General features: G+C 38.9%; 1 protein-coding gene across 1 annotated transcript in view; it reads right to left on the minus strand.

The window, feature by feature from the left end:
- Window positions 1-24,079, minus strand: part of LOC126871801 (follistatin-A) — a 67,672-nt gene that overhangs the window by 32,882 nt on the left and 10,711 nt on the right. The window contains exons 2-4 of the mRNA XM_050631053.1: window positions 3,253-3,441; window positions 2,642-2,860; window positions 1,495-1,731 (exon numbers count right to left, since the gene is read on the minus strand). Of these exons, the coding sequence (XP_050487010.1) occupies window positions 1,495-1,731; window positions 2,642-2,860; window positions 3,253-3,441 (645 nt within the window). The remainder of the gene's footprint in view (window positions 1-1,494; window positions 1,732-2,641; window positions 2,861-3,252; window positions 3,442-24,079) is intronic.

A 24,079-nucleotide genomic window follows, 5' to 3' on the forward strand; every position in this document is an offset into this window, starting at 1 on the left:
CTGTTTAATCTTTCTCTTATTTACTATATGTTCTATATACGAGGATATAAATAATTATTGTAATTTAAGTAATATTTGTATATCGGATAATTACCTGCATTAAATTACGCTATACACAGTACTTCATATTTTTATAAATATTCTCTTTATTAAATGCAAGATTTTCACGTGTATTTCTCGTGCGTAGAGATATAAGAATCGTGTATATTAAAAATGTTTATCTCCGTAATATGGACCTCGATTTTTCGTGTCGTTAACCAAAACAGAACGTAGTCTTAAAAAATACGCTGTGACATCACCGTTCAATTCCAACGTTGGTCTCAGTTTGCATTAAAAAAATTCTTATTCACCAGTTGCATCGAGCCATATAAAAGCCACCCTGCAGTTTACACCCGTTTTCCTGCGTTTAATCACTCTTTTACATGAGAAGCAACAGGTAGTGCCTTCGAAAGAAAGCGCAAAACGTATTCGAGCTCTCTCGCACAGAAATTTATCCTCTGACATTAATCTCACGCTCATCAAAGGTAAAATCCAAAATACAAAAGCGCAATAATAAAACGAACAGAAGAAATCTACAATTTATATCAAAATAATAAACGAGGAACTTAGATGAATACAAGACACGTAAAAAGATTGCGATCAATTTGTGATTAATGATCATTTTAATTGGAATTCAGCGATACATTTCAAAACAATCTATCAAAACGAAATTGAAAAGGAAGTATCGTATGATACTTATCGATAATCTAATTATAATCTAATAATCTAATTAACTATCTCTCCATAGGATCAGAGGTAAAATGTTACGTAGGAAATAAATAAACACGTCTAGCCGTATTTCTATCTCAACAGGAGTCAACATTAACGCATTCCACAACAATCAATATAAAATAAACTTCGCGGACTAAAAAATTCTCGACAATGCGAAAATGACATAGCTGCGCAAATGACAAAATTGATCATTTTGACAAGATCAATGAAACATTCGATCGATCAACGGCCTTTCCTATCCTTTCCCTTTCCCCTCTCAACAGAGCAGTCATTACGACAAACCTTTCCCATTACGAGGATCTCTCTATCGGACGCTCGCCACTGTTTCCCGTGGGATATTTACGATTTCCCCGCGAGGCTTCTCTGCGCTGGAACCGATGGTTGCGCACCGCTGTGCTGAAAAACCGACTAAAAAGCAGGCCACGACGAGACGGTAAAGAGAGGCGAAAAGAGAAGGCGAAGAAAAGGCAAACACAGGGGCTAGAGAGACGGGGCGAGATGAAAAGAGAGAGCGCGTGCAACCGACGGAAACAACGGTGCGTCCGCGCAGTCACGGGGGTGTGAGGTAGAAAAGAAGGGGGAACGAGGTGACAGGAGGAAGAGAGAAAGGCTTGAAAAAAGAGGGAGAAGAAAGAAGAACGTCGGAGGATCGACGAAGGTGGCGGAGTTGAGCGACGAAACGAAGATAAAGAAAGGAGGAGAAAGAAGTAAAAGGAGACTCACGTTTGCAGTGGCCCTTATAGGCGACGGGAATGGCGCGACCTGCGCGGCAGGCGGCAAGTCGCAGGTGGCAGGCACTCTTGTAGGTGTTTCCGTCGGCCCCGCAAACGGGGCGTGCGGCGGCTCGCTGTTGCGGGGGCGGCTGGGGGCACCTGCGGGCGCACCTCACGCAGTGCGGGCTCAGGTTCTGGTCCAGCACGCAGCTCCGGCCTTGGCCGCACCGGACTCGTGCGCACGAACCTGCTCGACACTTTACACGTTATTACGCACAGTCGTAAACCGACCCCGTGATAGATGCGTCGCCTTCCCTGTTTGTTTTTCGCGCCGACCAGCGCGCACGCGCGAACTTCCCGCGGTTGCCTAGTACGCGTGCGCGCACACGCGATTTCTGACCACCCCGGGTTATTTAGTTTTCTTTCGATTGCAGTTTTGGGAGTTGGAAGTTTAGGGGCTGATATAGGAGATAGTCGAAGATCGAATAGTTTTTGACAATTTGGATAGTAACAGATGTGTTGTTAATCGAGTTAATTGAAATATTTGGGGTTAGTTGATTGGATTTAGCTTCAGAAAGTATAATGGAAGATGATGAAAATGATGTTGGTTGGTTGGAACGATTTTTACGATTCGGCGATATGATTGAATTTGTTGATATCGTATATGTTAATATACTTATAAAAGTCAATTACCGAAGTGGTCAGAAATAATCGACGATATGTTTTTAATTATTTATGATTATTAAGTTATATTTGTAGAGTTGAAAAGTATGAACGAAGAGAATATGTTAGTTTCCCTAGTAACTGATGCCAGAGAAATGTTTTGATGTAATCGAATAGCTTCGAAAATTCCAAATATTATATATAATTATTGAAACATGCTATAGTATTTTAAATGAACAAATTAGCAATTTTCAAATGATATCAGGAAGCTATTTCATTTCATTTATGCGTTCATATGATCTCTGAACCAAAAATAGATAGATTTCATAATCTTTATATTTAATTATTAGTTACAATTAAATTAAATCAAATTATATAGATCTACTCGATAGTTTCTTAAATTTTCACAGAATCTATCCTAAATGGTCTTTTCGATGGCTATTCAATTACGAAGCGGTGGTGATAATGATTCCATCTCTTTCATACATACTCACTTTGGCAGTGGCCGTTATAGGCAACCGCTAGTTCGTGGCTTCCCTTCTTGCAAGCGCGTTTCTTCAGTCTGCACAAATTTTTGTAGCTCTTGCCGTCTGTCCCACAAACTGGACCTCCTCCTCTTGGTGCCTTGCACTCAGGACTGCACACGCACCTTGGTCTTCCTCTACGCACCACGCACTTCTTCCCTTCCTCGCACCTTACTTCCGTGCAGCTTTCTATTAAAAAACATAGTTAATACGTTGAATTGGTCTTTTCATCAAACAACACGCAGAATAAGCTCTTTAATTACCAATGAATCTATACTAATTTATTTATCAAAATTATACGACTATTAAGATTTATAAAAAACTAATATATCGCATTGATATATTAATAGAAGATTTCTAAAGATTAATATTTACAAAAAGTACCTAATTGTTAAGAAGTTATGTACACATCATATTTTTTGGAACGGAATCGCGTCTTGATAAATAAATACGTACTGTCATAACAGGTTCGTATGTAATAATAATCATAAAGCTTTAGATTCTTTCTATTTGCAACTTTGATGAGAATTTTTCGCTTTTTGGAAAATACGATATAAAGTCGAAGTAAAATATTCATTTACCTCTGCAAGGACGACACTGGACACCTCCTCCAAGTACCTTCCAGAAAAAGAGACTTCCACTATCGAGGTCTTCCTCGGAGTATGCGGTCGCTGCCGCTGCGTTCGACGCGCAACAATCTTCCTTCGTCACTCCTTGTGACAACAATTCCTTACAACGACCGTTACTGATGGAAGACCAGCATATGCCGCCTATAACATATCAAAGAGACAAGAATTATTGCCTGAATAATGAGACAAAGTCAACGAGAAACTAATTATTGATGAATTACGAAGGGAAACATGAATCACGATGGAGCAATTTTAATGTTTAATACGCTATCGATCAGTCACGCATTGCTACAATTCTCTTTCAATACGATTCGCTATTTTAAAAATATAGACTGCAGATGTTTATGCAAATTCATATTTCTACGAGCACAATTAAAGAAATGCAACATGAATGGGAACTTGTTCCACCTACTAACTGTTACAAAGAGCATTTTACTTTAGACATTTTATAGATTTTTATGTATTACGTGCATCCTAAACATTTTCGCGATATAATCATGAAATTAATTACTCGACTAATTTTTTTGCAAATCTTCGTCAATTTATCATTTATCTTCGGAAAAGAAACTCCTCTGCCTATCTATAATCTATATTATATCAAAGCGTTCCATTCTCTTCGATGACCAAGTGGTAGAAAAATAAAAAATCAAGAAAAAGCATCATCGCCTTGCTTTTTCCATATGATCGTTAAACATAAGAATTGAAAAATCATAAAATCCTTAAAAACATCAAATAATGTTCTGTAATCGACCAAACGCGCTAACAGTTACGCTTTCGAGATAAACGAGAGGAACAAAAATAACTCTGGCAGAATGCAACTGTAGGAATTCCAGACAAGATATGACGAAACAACGAAGCTTCGAGAGTCTCGACGGGAATCGTCGACAGGATTTTTTTCCTGTTTCATGGCGCGCCTAATCACGGCCATAGCTATGCTGGGTGCGCAATGCGGGGCTCGCGGGTTTAGTCGGTTTCTTAATGAAAGACAGCCGGCTTGCGTTAGTATTCCCGGAACGTTGTATTAATGAGACGCGTTCGCGGGGAAAATTCCTTCGAGGAGTTTTAATTGACACCGTGTACGGCGGGCGCGACGCGCGACTTTAAAAAAGTGGAACAAGGCTCGGCGCGAAATCGACGGACATTCGTTAGAAAGCCCGACGGACGTGTCATAAAGTTGCGAAAGAAACACGTTGTCCGCAACAAGAGTACACGTACGAACGTGTACCACCGACAGCCAGCAGTGATATGAAGAATGAAGGAACAAGAACGATGAGTCGTTGATTTTCTGGGAAAAATGACGGGCAATATATTTCCCAGATGAACTGGGAAAGGTGACTGCAAGTCGTGGTGAATTAAATGTGGGACAAGAATGCGAATATAAATAGGTGCGATTGGAAATTACGTAGCCGTGTAGGGAATGTGCAGATGCGTAATGTAACTTGTAAAGAATTACAGTATGCGCTAGAAAGTTTGGTCTTATTTTTCATACGTAAAGTTTACAAAGAGAAAGAAAAGACAAAATAGCGAAGGCCGATGTCTTTTGTCGTTAACGACTTGTCAATTTTTTTTGCTCATTTATTTATGTAAGTAAACATTTGCACAGATTTCTATGTCGTTTCTGCTGCGTTAATTTGATTATTATATGTAGACTTGCTTCATGCTTAACCATCGTTATATTACAGCTAGATAGTGTGAAGAAAGAATTGATTGAAGTGGTAGTATAGTATAGTACAGTAATAGTATATATAAATATTTAGGAAATATTTTGCTCTCTTTGGAAATCAATTTAATAAACTCTAAGGGTCATAGTATTCCATCTCTTGATCAGATAATTCACTGTTTATAATATCGAATTTAACGTATTAAATTAAGATTAAACTTGAGAATAAAGATATCGCAATAATAGTGTAAAAAAATAACTGTACTTTAGTCTTTTTGTTGCAAAAGTTCAAACATTCATTCGTACTTTTTTCGTTAAGAAGATTCAGGTTTCAGAAATAAAATCTTAATAGCATACGTAGTAGGTATACTACTTTTTGTTAAAGATTATTAAATTCTTAGTGGACAGTAACTGTTTTATTTGTTATTTGTAATAGGTACAAGACAGATCACCTAAACTGTGAGAAACATTTGTCATAAATATTCATTCAGTAAATGAATATTTATTGGGTAAATGAATATTTATAAAGTTTTTATGACTCGCATAGTTTTGCATTTCAAATCTTAATTAACCTGTTGATAAGATGTATCTAGATCGTACATTTAATCGTTTCTTTCTTTCCACTATATGCTGCTAATTATTATAATATCATTTTATACAGATGATCAAATTCGTCTAATAGTATTAGAAAAGTACAGTAAGCTTATGGATAATACAAGTTCTGTGAAAAACCATCAATTTAGTCATTTTAAACATTCTAATAGCTCTAGTGTTTAAAAAATTATAAAAATATCATTGACGTGGTAGACAGACAAACTGCAGTCTGTAGTCGCAGGTCCTGAGAAGCGGGAAAGTTAAGTATTTTTCTACACTACGAACTCATAAAGGAAACGTCCAGCGTGAACTCCGTATGCAAGTACTTTAGCTTGTATGATCAGCACACACGAGACTCGTCCAATTCCTGGCTACAAGTTAGGAATAGTCGACATTGTTTACCGAACTCTCCATCGACTTAGGGTAAAATTCCTCGAAGACGAAGAGTTAGCGGCTATGCTAACGTCTGTGCCACAATGAACCTCCCAACCCAACGTACTAATTACTTCCACTTTCGATTGTGTGTATTTAAATAGTCCTCGCATGCGTTGCATTCAAAGCACACCTCGACAGCTTTTCCGTTTTCTTGCTCTTAAAAAGTGTTATCGATGGATATTTCAAGCGCATATATTGGAGACAGGATGAAATTGCGTACAAGATTTTCTTTATAATATCGATCGAGATCATTTTTAGAAGATAAATTCGAATATAAAAACTTGAATTTTAGAAAGAAAGTACGGAAATCGTAATTTTAGAGGGTATACTCTATAATTTTAACAAATACTATTCTCTCAATTCTCTTACGTAATAGTATTTCTCGAAAGGAACAAGTATAGTTTCTTGTATACTTCAGACAACCGTTACCTTACCCTCCCATAAACTTAAATTACCAAATTAACATGTATTGTGAGGCACGTAAGCCAGAGATACGTAATCCGGTACAATTGTGACGTACGATTAAAATTTGCATACCGAAGCGATCACTGGAAAGAATATGATTGCATCGTGAGACTTACGTATTCAAGGAATATATCGATTACCCTAACTTTGTACCCTTCGCCGTTAACCATTCAGCTCGTCGAAGTCGTAAGGAAACATAACAACGGAATACGAAATGAATGATGCTAATAAAGGATGCTTTAACAGATATAAAGTATGCACGGCTGGTGGAATCACAATTGTGTTTTAAGCAGTGCACGGTTGTGGATCAACAGATCGGTAATGGGATCTGTTCTGCTCTCTTTGGTCGCGTTTTCTTTGACTGGAGTTAAACAGCAACTCAGACGTCGGTAACAAAGGCGTGTGTTTAAAATGCGTTTATAAAGCGATTATGGTCGTAAGAGGTTGTAACAATAAACGTCATTGAACAGTTATAAACGGGACGTCCAAGTGGATTAGTTAATAACGTCAGTTACGATCGCGGGTAAATGTTAAATAAAATAATTTGAAACTGATTCATCGTTGCGATAAATGCGCCACCGATTCGAGGTAAATACACGTCGACTTCATCGCGAATAAAAGATTCGTAAACGTTTTACATTTTCATTCGAAGATGATGTTCCACAATGATAGTGAAGCAATGCAAAAGACATCTTATTTCAACTTGCAATTTATGCATGTCCGTTCATTACGCATGTATATACGCAGTTTGATATTTATTAGCTGCAATCAGGTTTTGTTGCGATGCACAGTAGCGCTTGATTGCGTACGTCAACATTTTCTTTCATCGCTATGGAAAGGAAATATCGTCGACGCAGAACCTGTGCGTTTGAAATTAAAATTTTTAATCTTTTGCTTGATGTACGTACAGTTGCTCGCGAATGTATTCGATCATTCGTAAACTCTCTTTATGAATACGCTATAACGTGTATTATACGAAATATTTTGAAATAGACGACTATGGTAATCATATTGGTGACGTAACATAATATGCTGATAAAAGATTTCTAAAAGTATTCGAGTACTTTGGTGAACTACTGTGCCTAAAAAATTCTACGCGGGCCTTAAAACTTCATCGTGAACCGATTGACACTGCCTGCATCGCGGAAGCAAAATTAAAAAATACAACATCCGACACGCACGTGGCGTTCCGCTGGCCAAAAGCCGCAAAGAGGCGGCGAAAGGGGTGGAGAAAGAGAGAGCTCGCACACGGCGTGGTTTTGCGTGGCGGCATAAAAAGGCCGAGATACACCACGGGAACCAGAACCGAGACGTCGCTCAGAGACAATGGAACTCCTCGGGCACCAATTAATCACCGCACGATAATGCAATTGGAAACAGCCGGTTCCCCGTCTTTTCGCAAGCTTGGCCAGCGTCTGGCAACGAATTGCTCCGACTACTGCCGTATCTTTTTGTCCCGAATCCTCGAATCCTTCGCCTTTTCTCCTTTCATCGTTGCTTCATTTTTCTACTTTCCCCATTCTGTTGCTTTTCTTTGCACTAGTTTCATTCTGACTCGATAGAAATATAGCATGGATCGTAATTTATGGTACGACTGGAATAACAGAGATTCCATGATCCAACACGAGACGAGAATCAAGAATAACAAAATTCTGTCGAAAATTTCATTTACGAAGAAAATTATTTCAATCAAGTAGAACGTATATCTAATTGTAAAAAAACCACTTCTTATTTACCAATTTAATACAAAAGCACTTAGAATGAAATTCGTATTTCCTATAATCAAATACACGCATATCCTATCAATCTTCAAATGCATTTTTCTCGAAAATGAAGCCCTCGATCTAATTTTGTTATCCTTGACTTTTATCTTGTTTCAACTCGTAGAATCTTCATTGCTACGCTTGTACCTCGGTTGACGGGGTCACGCTGCAGATTTGTTTCTCTATTCCTTCGTAGCACCGACTGTTCGTCGATTATTTCTTTCGAAAGAGACGAAAAAACGGAACGACTGCAATGGACGACGACTAAGCGAAGTTTATTCGGTTTTTGGTAGAGTCAATCGTTGGCGATCGTTTGCCACATGTCAGACGCTCTTCTCCCTGATCGCTCGTCCTTCGGGTTAACCGCGCGGAAAGGACTTTGCTCGTCTCGTCGACGAAGACAAGTCGCAGAGCGGGATCGATTCTTGCGTCCGCCGAAAGGAACTTCCGTTAATCCGCAAGTTTATCCGAATACTCGCAAGTTTTCGTTATTGTTAAAGTTTTTAAAACGACATAAACACGTCCACGAGCGATGTTCTCTAACAGTTGTATTAGTAGATTGCAAATGTTTGTGCAAATTCGTAATTTTATAAGCATATTTTAGGGGATGGAACGCAATGGAAATTAATTCAGTCGTTTTTGGATAAACTTACCATTTATTGTCCACTTTGCTTTTGAATTATTTATTTATTATCTATTGGAAATTAGTCCTAGTAGAATCAAATGATAGGAAATCGTGTCTCGGATCATTCGAGATTGTACAACGAGTTTTTATTAAGCGAATTTCAATTAATTCACTCTTTAAATACAAAATTATTGTACAACGATTACTTTACTTAGTATGTACGAAGATGCATTCTGTGCACATGCACAGAATCGTGCGTAGAATGCATCTTCGTACATTTAAATTTCCCACAAATGTATAAAGATTTGCAATCTAATCATTAGCAGATTTCTGACGTAAATCAATTCTTGTGACATTAATTGTTTCTCCATTACTATAGTCAACGTAAAACACACTGGCATTCGTAGCAGAAACTTTTTCCATTATAACGCGATACCACTGATCATCAGCAGTAAATTTAGCAACCGCTTATTCATTTCTAGTAGACGTATAAGCACCCGGAACTATAGGATTAGATGCTACTTCGATGCAATTGCAGAAGAATATTTTCCAACGTTTTACGCTGATCAACCCGTTCCATAAACTGTTTTCGTGATTTTGCAAAGTACTGCGTAACAAAAGCTTGGTCTTTCCTGCTATTTCCTCGGTCATTTGTTAATTTATCTTTATCGTCACCTTTTGATATATAGATAGATAATTTGGTAGACTTGTTAGGGCAACTAACAATAGGATAATTAAGAAATTTCAAACAATTTTTAAAGGACGAGTAATAAGGAATTTGGAGATCTTATAGAATTCCTTGATGACTTTTCGATTATCGGAATTTCGCGTATCGGGTTGATTAAGAAATTGGAGTATGATTTCCTCTTTTAAAAAATTTGCTAAAATTTGTCCAAGACTTCTAACGAATATTTGAAACTAAAATACCAGTGTTATCGGAACAATCTTAATTTGCCACCTAAATAGAGAAAAGACGTGATAACAATGATGACATTGTGAAAGCTCGTAAGTTGTGCACATGAAATGTCACACTATTCGTTGCATAGTCACCATAGTGTAACCTGCATTGCTCGTAAAGTACCTAAACAACACGGTGACTCAAGTGATTTGATATTAAGTTTTCTGGCGGGCGACTTTCGCTTGTACCTTTTTTATCGCACCGCGAAATTCGAGATTCTTGAGCCTTAAACCACGCATTGGAGTTAAATTACGATGTTTAATTGTATGAAACTACCGAGTGTATTAAATTCTGTCCACTCTCCACATGTCTTCTTTCATTTCATTTGAACGCTTAAACTTACGAAGAAAATCATCAACGTTCGAGCAATAAATACATAAAAAACATGAACGAGAGAACGATTATTAATATTAATATAATTTACAATTACAAGAAATAAATATATTATTTCGGTGGTGCGTTTAAATTTCCATAGATTTTTTTTCGCCAAATTTGATTCCACATAATCGAAAAATTCGTCTCAATAAAAGAATTATAAATCATAAAAGAGAATTAAATTTAGCACAGCATCGCGAATTCGACGTAGAAATAGAATGTACGTCTCGGTAATCTTATTCATCGTTTGCATAATTTCTTTTTTTAGTTAATCCAAAACATTGAAAGATGTAGTTGAAAATAGCTGTGTAAAATACTGCATAAATATTGCACTGGTAGTCATTTCTCGATTTATTACACATAAAATAAGTTCATTCAAAGTCAAAAATACGTTGCCGAGTTAAACACGCATGCTTCCCAAACGCAGACGAACATTTTTCTTTCTGCAATTTGCAAGAAAGAAAAGTAAAGACTAATACTGTCTGACTAAATCTCGTGAACCGTAACAAGAATGAGCTGATAGAAGCATGACGCCCTGTTGCTAGCTAAAATAGCTGCAGAACCTTTCGAACCCAGCACAGTTTTCGTTCGAATGGTTCGTGTTACGCCTGGGAATAAAAATAGTTTTATAATCAAGCGTACAACGAATAGTCGTGTCCTCAAAATTATTAAGAAGAATGTTGAAGTTTAGTCTAGCAAAGAATATTCACGCGGTCCTTATCGAAAATAGAAATTTCACGCGAACTTGACAAGTTAGATAATAACATCAAATAGAAAATAATTAATTGAACTTCCAGCAGTATATATCCTACTTTATGGCAAGAATCGTAATATCAGAAAATAATTGTTTTCCAAAATAAGATATTTACTTCTGTATACTGAATTCCCGGAAATTGTAAAAATTAAGCATATCAAGTACTTAAGTTTCTCAAGAATTACTTCATTTTTATATAAAAGAAAAAACAATGTTTTCTAAGGTAATCTTTAAATACAATATTTACTTCTAAATATAACAATTTATTTTTTTGTAAAGCGTCATTAAAAATTGCAATAATTAGGTAGCAAATTACTGTATTTTTCAAAAATTCTTCTATTTTTCATATATGATTAATTTTTCTAACTACCCTTTTTTTCACCACTGAGGAAACAGAGAAAAATTGAAAGGGAAGAAGGGAAGGTGCACACAGCCCTATGACGATCAAAAAATTAATTAGAAACGAGCGAGTCACCGGTTGAGGGATTGAGATCAAAGGCCAAGCGGTCTGAGAAGATTCTCAGACGAGACCCACCCCCGTCCGTGGGCTCGCCTTTTGCCACTGACCTCCCTTAACGCCGCGCGAAATGCCTTCTTTCACACAGACGAAAATCAAGCAGCGCCTATTTTTATTTCGGTCAAAGAACGACCGAGATGCCTTTGCTCGATCCACACGGCCTTCATCGGAACACACTGCTTCTCGATTCTGTCTTCTTTTTCTTTTCTTTCTTTTACCTTTCTTTTCTCCTGCCGTCTCTCTTTCTCGAGAGAGAGAGAGAGATTTTTATCACGAGACTCGAAGCACGCTGTGAAATCATTCCGACGTTAAGAATACGCGATAAAATAACGTGGAATAATAAAATGATAATAAAGATGGTTATGGAAGATAAGCGTGGAAACGTACGAGTATCGTAGCATTTAATTTTAGTTGCTCAGCTTCACAGTACATAGATTTCTAACCAAACGAACGGGGGAGCATAGTATTTAGCATTTTAATTATTTAGAGTCCCACTAGGAAGTTAAATAATCTTTTAATTTGTATTAATAGCTAAGCTCTGAGATTCCGTTTCTCTTTGTCTCAGTAATATCTACATGAATTAAGATACCGGTACTTCAATGTTTATGTTCTGTGCAATTTTGATATTTTTGTTAAATAACCAAGAAATAAGGGTTTGATAAATTCTATAAGAATTATAGGGTAATTATTTGTAATTATTTGTATCTTTATGCATGGAGATGGCTAATGAAAAATGTGATGTTTGCGTGATATATGAAAAAAAAGATTCAGTGATCGCGTTTGTGGTTACCGCAAATCGATGTTGTATCACAATATCATAGCATACTATTTTTCGCGACAGAAATTATTGGCGATGGTTCTTATTACCTGGTGAACTTTATTACTCACGTATACCTGACTTACATAATATTCGATACGATCATGACCACACGAACCACATATTCCTGATCTATCGACTAATGCCCATGCAAATGACTTTAATATGTATAGTAGTGTTGGAAAACATTGTTGGACAACAATTGTTCAAAAACAAAATTTTTAACATCCCTCGCAAAGGCACTTTTCCAAGATGATAAAAATTTTGTCAAAAAAAAATAAGGATTCGTCTAAATTTTATATATTTTTGTTTAAATTTATCGTCAATATCTTAAATCAACGATGTTCTATATTACTGTTACATACGACGATGTTTTAGCTTGGAAAATAAACGACATTCCTCTTTAGAGAAATTATTCACAAATTATAATTTCATTAATCATAGTTTAAAAATTGCTCTATTAATTAAATCTACGTCGGAATAAAAAAAACAAAAATCTGACTACCTATATCGATTCCTACACAAGCTAATAATTCATTATTAGAACGGTTGAACGTTAAAGCTATCTCAATCCTTCTAAATCATCATTCATTGCAGTATCTACCATCGCCATCTCCTTTCGGATCTACTAGCGCCAATATTTCATTGCCTGCTGGTGTATACTTTCTACAGAGAGACGGTAGAATAGATCCCCTTAATCCCTTCCCTAACTAAAAATCAATTTCCATCTGGAAACTAAAATTGAATTCGAAATCAGTCACGAAGTTAATCCTTCTTAACCCTTCTCGATCCTACCCTGCAAAATCTAAAATCAATTTTTCAAACAATTTTTCTATTAATACGTTAGCTCCTATTCACCCCGTTGCTGAGTTCTTTCCATCGAGTTGCGTTTGTTTAAGATTAAAAAGTATCTCAATCTGGACAAGACGCGAAACAATTACTATTATAATTTCATAGGAAAAATCTTCGTAAGACATTACGTATCTTTTCTATTTGCTAAAATGAAAGCAAGCCTGAGAAAAAGTTTAAAGATCCAAGCGGTCAAACTATTCCTAATCCACTCGCCTACGATCCCAAAAAGCTCGCTTACTCTTACGCGAAACGGAAGTTACCTGCCGAGCAAGTAATATCGAAACGTGCAAACAAGAAACAGCCTGGTTCGTCTGAGAATAGCTTCGGTAGTTTGTGTGTGTGTTGCGACCCGGTTCCGCGACAAAAGTGCCGCGAAGCCATTATAATTAGTAATCCTTTGGGGCCGTCAGACATCACGGATTACGATCCGCCGATGGCGGAACCGCCTGCTTGTTACGGAGCGAAAAGGAAAGTCTGGGCGAACTGAGAACATTAATTCTCTGCAACCGCCGCGGCGCGGCGGTGTCTAGACCGCGCGACACAGCCACTGTTTGGCCCAGTTACGCCCTTCTTCTTCCTCCCTGGCCTTTCTCTCTCCCTGTTTCTCTCCGCTGGTCTACCTTCCCCTCTGGTTGATTTCCCCGCGTTGCGTCGTCGTCGTCGTCGTCGTCGTCCTTCCCTTCGTGTAATGCACACTACGTCGCTTTGCCATTCCCTCCGTTTGGTGGCTCGCTCGCTTGTTCGCCCCCCACCTCCCTCTCGCAGTTCGCTGAGAGCCACCAAGCGCACCGTAACCCGTAACGCGCACACCGGTGTGTGCTTCGCCTCCGGTTCTACAGTTCGTTATTTGCGAGCTTGGCCCAGATGAACGGAACTTTGAGCCAAGTCTTCTCACTCTCGAGTCCTTCCGCTTCTCTCTACCGCTTACGTCACCGACCCAACAACTCAGCCGCCACATACACTCGGACCTAACCGAGAACCGACTTTGGCACCTCGCAGAACATTATTCGTAGCAATCCGTCAGCGTCGCGTCGCGCTGTGACTCGCGTTTGCCGGGTCAACGCTGACTTTGAGACACCTTTCGCCACGAGATTCGTCGAATGCCGCCGTTCTTTTGCCCGTCGCGCACTGAAACTGCGAGTGGCTTTGATGCAGCCTCACGAGGAGGAGACACACCCCCGCGGGCGTAGGATTTTTTCACGCCGTTCGAGCAACCGTGTACCCCAGACGCTATTCGCGATTGTCTCTTACGTCGTTCCTATTTTCCTCGTCGCGTTTTCCTTACGACGAAACGTTTCGACTTTGCGGTATGGTCGGGTTTGGAAAATTTTCAGATCATTTTCGGATCTCTCTCTCTCTCTTTTTCTTACGGTATTTCTAACGGGAGTTGTTCCGTGTGATCGTATTTTATAATTTGAAACGAAATTGGGCAAATGGAGCAATTTATTTCTTCATAATCATTGCTTATATTTGAATTTGAAGCATATTGTTCTTGTATAACGAAGACTGTAGAAGAAGGAACAAATAAGTCGCATTTTTATTGGTTATAGAAGAATAGCTTGAAAATTTGGTATTTTTCTAAGCAATTTCGTGTTTGCAAAATATTTGAGAACCATCGCACAGTGAGAAAAGTGATACAACGATATGGTAAAAGGAAATTACTCTCGAAATTTAGAATTTAATGTCATTCTTCTCGTATTTTGCCAATGACTGAAATTAAAGATTGACAGAATGTAAGTGTCTTTTAAAAATAGATCCTTTTCGAATGTTACGCAGATTGATTTGTTAGGTTGAAAGAACGGGAATCGTTTGTAACGAAGGAACTCTAAATTTAGAGTACTTTATCTTTCAGCCTGTTGGTGACCGACGTTCACCAGGTTAATGGTAACATTGTAACCTCTTTCTCAAATGTTACGTTGCTTTTCTGGTAGACTCGAGCGAAGGAGGTGATCGCTTTCGACGAATTTAGAGCCTAAATTTAACCGAACTAATTGAATTTCTCACGCTCACCGACGCGACGTGTACCGTTATTAGCAGAAAAATACGTGCGTTTAAAAAAAAAACGTGTAAAAGACGTAACACGAATTGCGTAACGCTTTATCGCGAATCAAAACTTTTCAAGAATTATTCAGAAATTCTCAACAATTTTCATAAAAACCGTAGAAATCGCAGTAATTTCATTTTTCATTGAAAATCGATATAAAATGTTCGCCAAGGTCAAGTTGCTCGTTATCACGTATTGGTATTTATCACGTTGCGAACTGGTGGCTTTAAGTTGCTTAAAGCTGACAGCGTGGAGCAAACTTAAGGTCCGCAGGTAGCACAGACGCTCGAAGTTCACAGCTAAGAATTCGCTTTCTGTTTTAAACAAAAAAGATCTATTCGATCTATCGATCGTTTCGATCTATTCGATCGAAAACGATATTCTTCGATCACGAAATAAGCGAAATAACGTTTGTTCGGCGCACAAAAATCTCAAATGTTAATGTTAATGTCCCACTTGTATGACACTTATCAGACATCTGCCACCGTATATCCTGCAATTTCAAGATTACAAATAAAACCAATTTACTTGTATTCGGATAAAAACATCCATCTGCCGCACTCGTTTCTCATTGCACGAAACGAGGAAGAAGATTTTCGCAAAGTGGAAGATTCGGTCGGTTGAACAGGCGTGCTTGTCAGACGGTTTTATCGTAAACAGGAGGATAATGCGATCGAGCCGGAAAAATCTCGGAAGACTTATGGGTCTAGACTCGAGGTTCTAGGCTCTAGCCTCTAGGCAGTGCCAGGCACGCCGGTATGCGAGATACAAGCTGCCGATTAAACTTCCTATCCGTTCTCCTGTATGTACATTCTGTTGCTTTGGCTTTCGCGGATGCACTCTGCCATTCTCGTGTATCAAAAACTGGAGATTTTCAACGGTAGCCTTCGGCGCATCCCTGCTACCGACCTCAGAGGACGGTTATCGAAAGGCCTCTTGAATTTCAAAGTGTTAAATAACCGGTATACCACGATACGATACTTTGAAACGCCACTTTTTCTTTGTGGTAAACGACGATACAACGAGAGAACATGGAAAAGGTTTTCACACGGATCATTTGAATTTTTCTTGGAGTACAGGTTCGAGAATACAAGAAGAGAATGTAAGAACGCATTACGAAAGAAAGTTCGGATCGTAAACTCGCGGTATCGTTGATGTATTAGATATTCGTCGTTTCTCTTGCGCGTTTCTATGTCCGAAGAAAGTTTGAAAATAGTATCTTTAGAAGATAGAACGAAGTACGGAAGATAGAATGTACAAGGGATGTTTGATACCAACAGCGAATGGTAATTTATAATTTTGTTTGTGGAATACGCGCCTTGATTATCCTTAATTGTCAAAATTGAATCATTTTGAATGACAAAGAAACCTTTTTCTCTTTTTTAAACATTCTAAGAAACTACGTCGATCGTAAGAGAAATTCTCATGGAACGTTGCGGTAACAGCATCCTCCTTGCCCTAAAAAATGAACTATAACGACACGGGCTGTGCGAAAATCCCACGCAAACGCGAATTTTTCACGGTCCGCGCTATGTGGCTTTTCCAATTCGTAATTTCACGCCCGTTACGCTGGTCTCGTATGCACACACATGGCCGGGATCCACAGGAACCGTATGTCTCATTGTTCTCCGGCTCGTTCGCACGTTTAGCTCTTCCTATTATGCGAGATAACACCGGAAACCGGTTATCTCGGTTCCGATCGTGCGCCGATCATTATGCTTTTCAGGAAGCGCGACTTTCCCAAATACGGCTACAAATGGTTGAGAGTATACAAAGTCTTCCGACGGTGTTCCGTCGGCCGTTTGCCCGCTCGTTGTAATGCCGTTACATCGAACAAAAGACCCGTGCAAATATCTTGATAGCCATGGAATGTGCTCTCCAAAGACAGATTGTTCGAAAGCCTGGCTTTCTATTCTCCGTTCGTGAAACCTATCGTTATGAATGCAACTGTTTTGCATAAAGAAAGAGATGCAGGAAGAACTAGGATCCGATATTTTCTCTCGAGAATAGAGCTATTAAACGATTGATATTTTCTTAACCAGTGATATGTTGTTAATGTGAATTTTTTTACCATTGATACGTTATTTTTAGCTCTTTCGAGTAGGATTTTTGCGTTACTTTCATTTTATCAAATTTCTTGCGAGTATTCTATTTATATCGCGTGTTACTGTCTCGCCAATTCGAATACTTCAATTAATTCCGGACAGCTGCAAATAACCTTCACGGCATTGCCGAAGGTTGAAAATGTAATCCTAAATTGCTATAATGAACTGCTCCACTAAAGTAAATACGCTTAATTTAAATTAATGAATAAATTATTGTGACACTACGGAGATATTTATGGTGTCACATGTTGCTTTCGGGCAATAAACTTATGACAATATTTATCACATCTGGCACAGTGCGTAACCGTAGAGTAATTTAATCATAGGAAAATATAAATCAAACTGACAAATCAACTGGATTTATAATTTATGAATACATTAGACTAATTTAGAAAGGTTTAATGTTTCAGTTTTATACCTGGGCGACTATTGCGTGTAACTATTTCTCTACTTTATATCGATATCGATATCGCAAAACTCATTTCTAACATGTAAGGTAGCAAATTAGTTGCAATAAATTTAGAACGATTTAGATAAAACTTGTGTTTACCTTCTTCGTCAATTAAAATTCACCGGTCATTCCTGATCCACCGGTAATAACTGCGTCTGTGAAAATCATTTAATTAAGCCGCAACACAGTTTCTCGGTCGGTATAAACCGATCCTATAATTTCTCTCGAAATAACAACATTCGAGACAACGTGTTCCCATAAATTAACTTCTTCGGTCGCCATCGGTTCGCGACAACGTAAATCGAATTACGTTACGGAAGAATTACGTTATCACGTTAAGTAATAAATTACCATCTAATCGTAGATAAATTATAGATAACGTCATCAACTAGAGATTATGTAGCTGAAAATGAAGAAAACGTACGAAAGATCGTCGAACGAAATGCGTAAATCCATAAAGATCGGTCGTTTTTTCACTTTTCCCCTTCATTTCCTTTCTCTGATCGCGCCACGATCATTAAACCATTCGCTTGCCATTTTTTTTACCGTTCTAGTCGTTCCTTTATGCATAGGATATGTGAAAAATAACGATAATTTATTAATCGTCACCTAGTATATAGATAATTCGCGTTAGATTAAAAGGAGAGAGGAACGGGGATACTTAATTTTTAAATATTTGATTTCTTTTCAATCTACGTTTCATGTCATAGATATCGTGAATGGTACTTTTGGTATCGACGATACTCAATAAATAAGAACAATTCTGAAGATCTGTTTTTCGAATCGTTTTGAACACCATCGTTTCGATCGCTTGTTCTGTTAAAATATATTCGTTATGGGTCGTTCTCTGCAAGTTTAAGTCTCGTAAATTGGAAGTAATCGTAGAGAAGCAAATCGAATGGACATTGTTTGCCTTTCAGATAGAAATTCACGTGCAACGGCGGTACGATGAAAGAAACCAGATGTATTAAGATACTGCCGCCTTAATCGTTGTAATTAGTATGGTATATGTTGCTATTTGCATATGCAAACATAACTTTTAAAATACCGCTAATTACCACCAGATGACGTTTGCACAAAAACTTAGAAGCGATTAATCCCGTTATTTTTCCAACGTATCGCATACAACGTCTCGTCTTCTTCCTTTTTCTTCTTCGTACAGAAATTAATTGCTTTAAAACTTTACGTTAGATTACCTAGAAAAACCGAACAAATCTTCTGGAAAAACGAAGCTGAAATTAAACTATCGCGATATCCACTAACGATAAGCAGAATTTCACGAAACAGTTTAAAAGTTTTTCCAAGGTGTGCATTAATCGACTAATTACCATCACCCGGCTACCAGACGGCGATGTATGTGAATGGTTTAACTAAATTTATTTTCCCGCGGCTCCTTTCTCAATAACAGCGCACACAGATACGTCTACCGCGGCTGACGCCGATTAACGGTAAATCCGGCAGATAATCTCAATGAGCTTCGATCTAATCTTGCGTGTTTTCTTCGGCGGACGTTCCGCTCGTCGGGATTGCCTCGCCTTTCGAGATTGCATCACGTTTTTCAGCGTTAATAAACAAGTTATTTTACGTTGTTAATTAACCATGTTCGTTCTACATCCTCCCCTCATTACGATATTATAAATCCGAGCGACTCTTTCGTTGATCGGACCACGTCGAACGGTTTTCATTTCTCGTTCGACGATCGACGATAATTCAACGCGATAATTCAGACGCAAGAACGGCTCGCACGATTAACGTGTTTAAACGATACCCTAATAGACATCGATCCAGTCAGTTAACTTCAGTTTATTTCCTTCGCGTCAAATCTTTACTTCATTAATACGTCCGTTTTAATTTTCATCGTGATTAACCCGTCGATATTTCGAGAAGCAATCCAGACTCGACCTCCTATATAGATCGTGATATAATATCCCAGACCGATTCTATATTCGCATGTTAATGTAATGCGATGTTTGGATTAATGTCTGAATCTAGGTCGTGAAACGGATGATTAGATCGGTGATGTCAGAGACCAAAGAATATTACGAAACTGCATTAGGAAGCGATGCATTCGAATAAGTCCTGAACTAATCGGAGAATCTGGAGCTCGTTGAGAACGATTATTGATAGAATCTACAATTTCAATTGCTTGTACGCTGTTAATTTTATAGAAGAGCGCACTGCTTACTACCAATGAAAAGTTAAAAGCGCTCAATATAGCTCTATCTCTTGTTACGTAATAATTATTACCCTATCATTTCAGTAGCTTTTAGAGTTCATTTCTATAGATATTTCAAAGTTGACGAATTCATGAACGTGTCGCTCTTTTAATATTATCGTCGTTTTACATATTCGATATAAGATCGTTTGTCTGTAAACTGACTACACTGTCAATTTCTATACTTCTCCATTGAAAGAAACCAAAAAGGGGCATCCTTAGTTTAAAAACCGAAACAAAACAAGATGTTGATGAAACAAATCGAAATTACACCACGATTACTAAAGCTCCCATCATTGCCACGATCTAAACTGGTCCACGTTCTCGACAGGCCTATCCATTTGCTACTCGACTAAACTAATACCTTTTACGCCATGTCGCCACAGTACCAAAAATCCCGACGTCCACACCTTCTCAAGCGTGGAGGATCAGCGTGAAGCGTAAACGTATCCCCGCGAGCCTTTTCCGGGGTAGCGATCCCACCAGGGCTCCGATGAAATAACACGAGAGGAGTATCGCGGGATCGGGCGACAGCAGGTGGTAAAAAGATCGGTACTCGGCCGAACAGACGCTGCGCAGGCATTCGCGACGTGCCGCAGGGAGGCGAGTTCTTGTCGAGGCAAGACGGCCACGCGGTTAGTCATCAAGGTCCGGAGATTATTCCCGCGGACGGCGACCCGACCGGTTGACCAAAACCACAAGCTTCTCCCCCCGTTCGACCGTTCGTTCGTTGTATACTCTCGTCGTGCTCTCCTTCTTCCCCCTTTCCCTGGTTGTTTTGCCCAAGCCTCTCCTTTCTCTGTCTATCGTTCTCTTTCGCTCCTTGCTCTCTGTTTAACTCTCTGTCGTCGGAGGTGCGCATTTCCCTCCGCGTTTCGTGGCCGCGGTTGCCTTCGTCTCGAGTCACCAGAGCGTCCGATGCCAACCGAGATCGAGTAATCTTATAAAGTCAACTTGGTATCGGGTATTGATGGCTACATTGTTGCGCGTCCCCGTCGAGAACGTCCCTTCCGTCGCACGGCAGCTTTCACGCGATCCAACCCACCGCTTTTTTACTCGGCCCCGCGATTTATCGTCGTTTCACGGAGGATCCACGGTCGGTCGACTGCGCTCGGTCTGGCCTTTCGTCGCCGTCGATCGCAACAGCTTGGACACGCCCGCTGCGGTCGCTGACGCACCCTCCGCCACGCTGCCACGGTGTGTAATTTTTCGACGCTTGGCGCTTCATCCGGCTTTGGAAATTGAGCAGACGATGGCTTCTTCATCAGAGATACTTTTAAGAAGAAAATCTTCTTTTCGAGGATTCTTTGACACTTGTCTGTGACAGATTTCCAGCTATTTACGGCTGTTTGGAAATATCCTGTACGATGTATATAAGTTTTACTTGCGCAATACCTATCGTCAACCTATCAAATACTCTTAATTAATTGACACCTGTATCTTCGAACCTTCTCATTCTCGATATCGTTTAATCATAGAGTTTGAAGAAAATGTTCTCCTCTGATCTTCGATTACGATCGCTATATTCTTCGAAACTCGAACGTATCGTTATCTATGTTGTTACATTATCACGATCATTCTTATGAGAAAGATCTATTTGAAAAGGGTTAAATTTTAACCTTTGCTCCTTAATTCTCCCTCTCGTCCGTCATTTTTCTAATCCTGATCTACGATCGAATACTATTCTCACAGCAAACTCTATCCGCAACGATCGACCATTTCTCCGACTTGGCTGCGATAACGTCGCTTTTATCGTGCAGGTTTTCGAGTAATCACTCTCGTTGTTGGAACTTGAAACTAACCGCACGCGCGCGCATAACTCAAGTGTTTTATCGCAACCTCATCATCACCGCAGACTGCGCCTTCGGCCATGCACGTCGCGTCGGTCTGTTTTTGCTACGCTACTCATATTAAAGGCCTCCGAGTCAAAGTGCTAATCCGATACGTGTGTACACGGGACGTAACTTACATACGCACGTATACACAACCACTCGCTTCGTAATATTCAAATACACTGCTCCGGTTCGCTCCTAACTTTTGAAAAACCAACGCTCGTTCGCGTTATTGTTTCGTCCCGCGCTCATTATCCTTGAGTCAGACTCTCTGTTTTCACCGATCGCCAAGTAGTTTCGGTCATCTTGCTGTCAGACTCGTTTCCCGCCTTTTAGAAGCCCTCGCACTGCGTTCCGTACGTTTCGTTCGAGTTCACGTTCGAACCTAACAATGAAAATTCGGATATACGGTTTACATGTTACTTCGATGAAGTCGTATCGCGTGTTTCGGGTTCGTTTCACGCGTCTATAACGTATTTCCCAGTTGTTTATTGGAATTTTTATAATAACAGATGCTTTCCTATTATTATTCGAGTGGAAGCGTGTCATAATTTTAAGACTAAGACGTTATATCCACAGCTTTTTTTTTTTTAATAATGGGTTAATTTATCAGATACACGTGAAATCTTTTTATAAGTATCCTTAAACCGATGCATCGTAAAATATACCGACAAAAGATCGTTTGTTACATAATGTATTGAATTTCGTATAAATGTATTGTACTAGGTTGGCACATATAATATACGTCGTTTTTGCAAAGATACCTTTAACTGCGTGTAGTTTCTTTACTAAACATTTTTATTATTCAAGTGCTACGTTAAAATTGCTAAGCAATATTTGCATAATATATTATTCGTCCTCATGAATAATATATGCTTGATGGTCGATTTACGCTTTGCAATTAAGAATGATATTCCATTAACAGGCAATGAGTACATGTCCTTGTGACATCGTACCAGCAGATATGAAAAATTCATCGTATTTTATACTATTGATTGCACGTTTTCGTCACATTCGATATTCCTCGCATCAAATATCTGATAATGTACTAAACAACGTAAACAGATACAGGCGCGATGTTTCGCAGATGCAAACGAGAAAAAAAGAGTAAGAATATATTAATTCACGAAAGCGATGCTTCTCTTGGGCGAAACTGTGAAACAAACATGCCGCCCACTGATTCGTCCGAAGTGCAGGTTAAAGAGCTCGCCGACCCCGCGGTAGCATAATTTTACGTAACGCCATATCCGTTATTTTTCGCGATCGTTCGATCAGGTCTTTCGATAATGCGTTCAATAACATTATTCAATAACGTCACGACATAATTGATTTTGGAATCATGATTTCGAGCCTAACACGCGATCCATGTGTATTGTATTACAGGATATTTGTTTAACGCTACAGCTACTAACGACGTGCAAAGAATCGTTCAAACTGTGTCCTTGCAAATTTGTACAATTCCTATGAAAAATTAGAAATTGATCAAATTGACCGCTTTGACAATTTCACAAAAAATTCATAGAAGTATACCATATTGCTTTTTACTCGGTTGTCTTAAATTAAAATGAAGATCAAAATATTTATTATCTCCTCTTATCGTAATCTTCTAGATCACGCTATCGATCTAGTTATATTTGTTTATTAAAGGTCTCTTATAATTAAAGCTGCTTAAATTGAAGCTCGCAAAATTCTTCAAGATTCTAATTCTAAATCATAGCAATGAAATAAAAGTTCGGACTTCTCTGGAAAACGAGTGTTCTCTATTTCAGAGTTAACTGTCATAAAAGTCCAAAAGACAGACAACAAGCAACGCAGCATGCATATGCGTAAAAAAAAATCGAAAAATTCCTTTAGTTGTGTGAGCGAAAAGGATCTCGTGCGCGCCGGATTACGTAACGCAGCTGATTTGACTAAAAATATCGAACACGAGGATTATATTCCGTAAGCATCTAACGTTACACGCTCGATCGAATAACGCTGGACTTAGCAAATTTTCGTTCGCGTTAACGAACGTACGACAGTACGTTTGTTCCGGCTGCCCCGTGTGGCCCGGCACGATCAATAAGATCGACAGCGTACACGCGAACAGCCATATTTACGACGTGCAAACGTGATCGCGTAAATGCAACGCGATGCGGCTGATTGCCGCGCTCGAGGAGCTACACGGTACGGCGCGCTTTCGCTCCGTCAAGTTGCCAGCAATGCACGAGGAACATTTTTCTTTTCGTCGTTCTTCGTTCTCTGTTTTCAGTTGACTTTTATAAATACGATCATAAATATCGTTACTTATCCTGAGAGTTGTTACGTTCTTTCTTTC

The sequence above is a fragment of the Bombus huntii genome, chromosome 12 (genome assembly GCF_024542735.1).
Source record: "Bombus huntii isolate Logan2020A chromosome 12, iyBomHunt1.1, whole genome shotgun sequence".
Lineage (NCBI taxonomy): Eukaryota > Metazoa > Arthropoda > Insecta > Hymenoptera > Apidae > Bombus > Bombus huntii.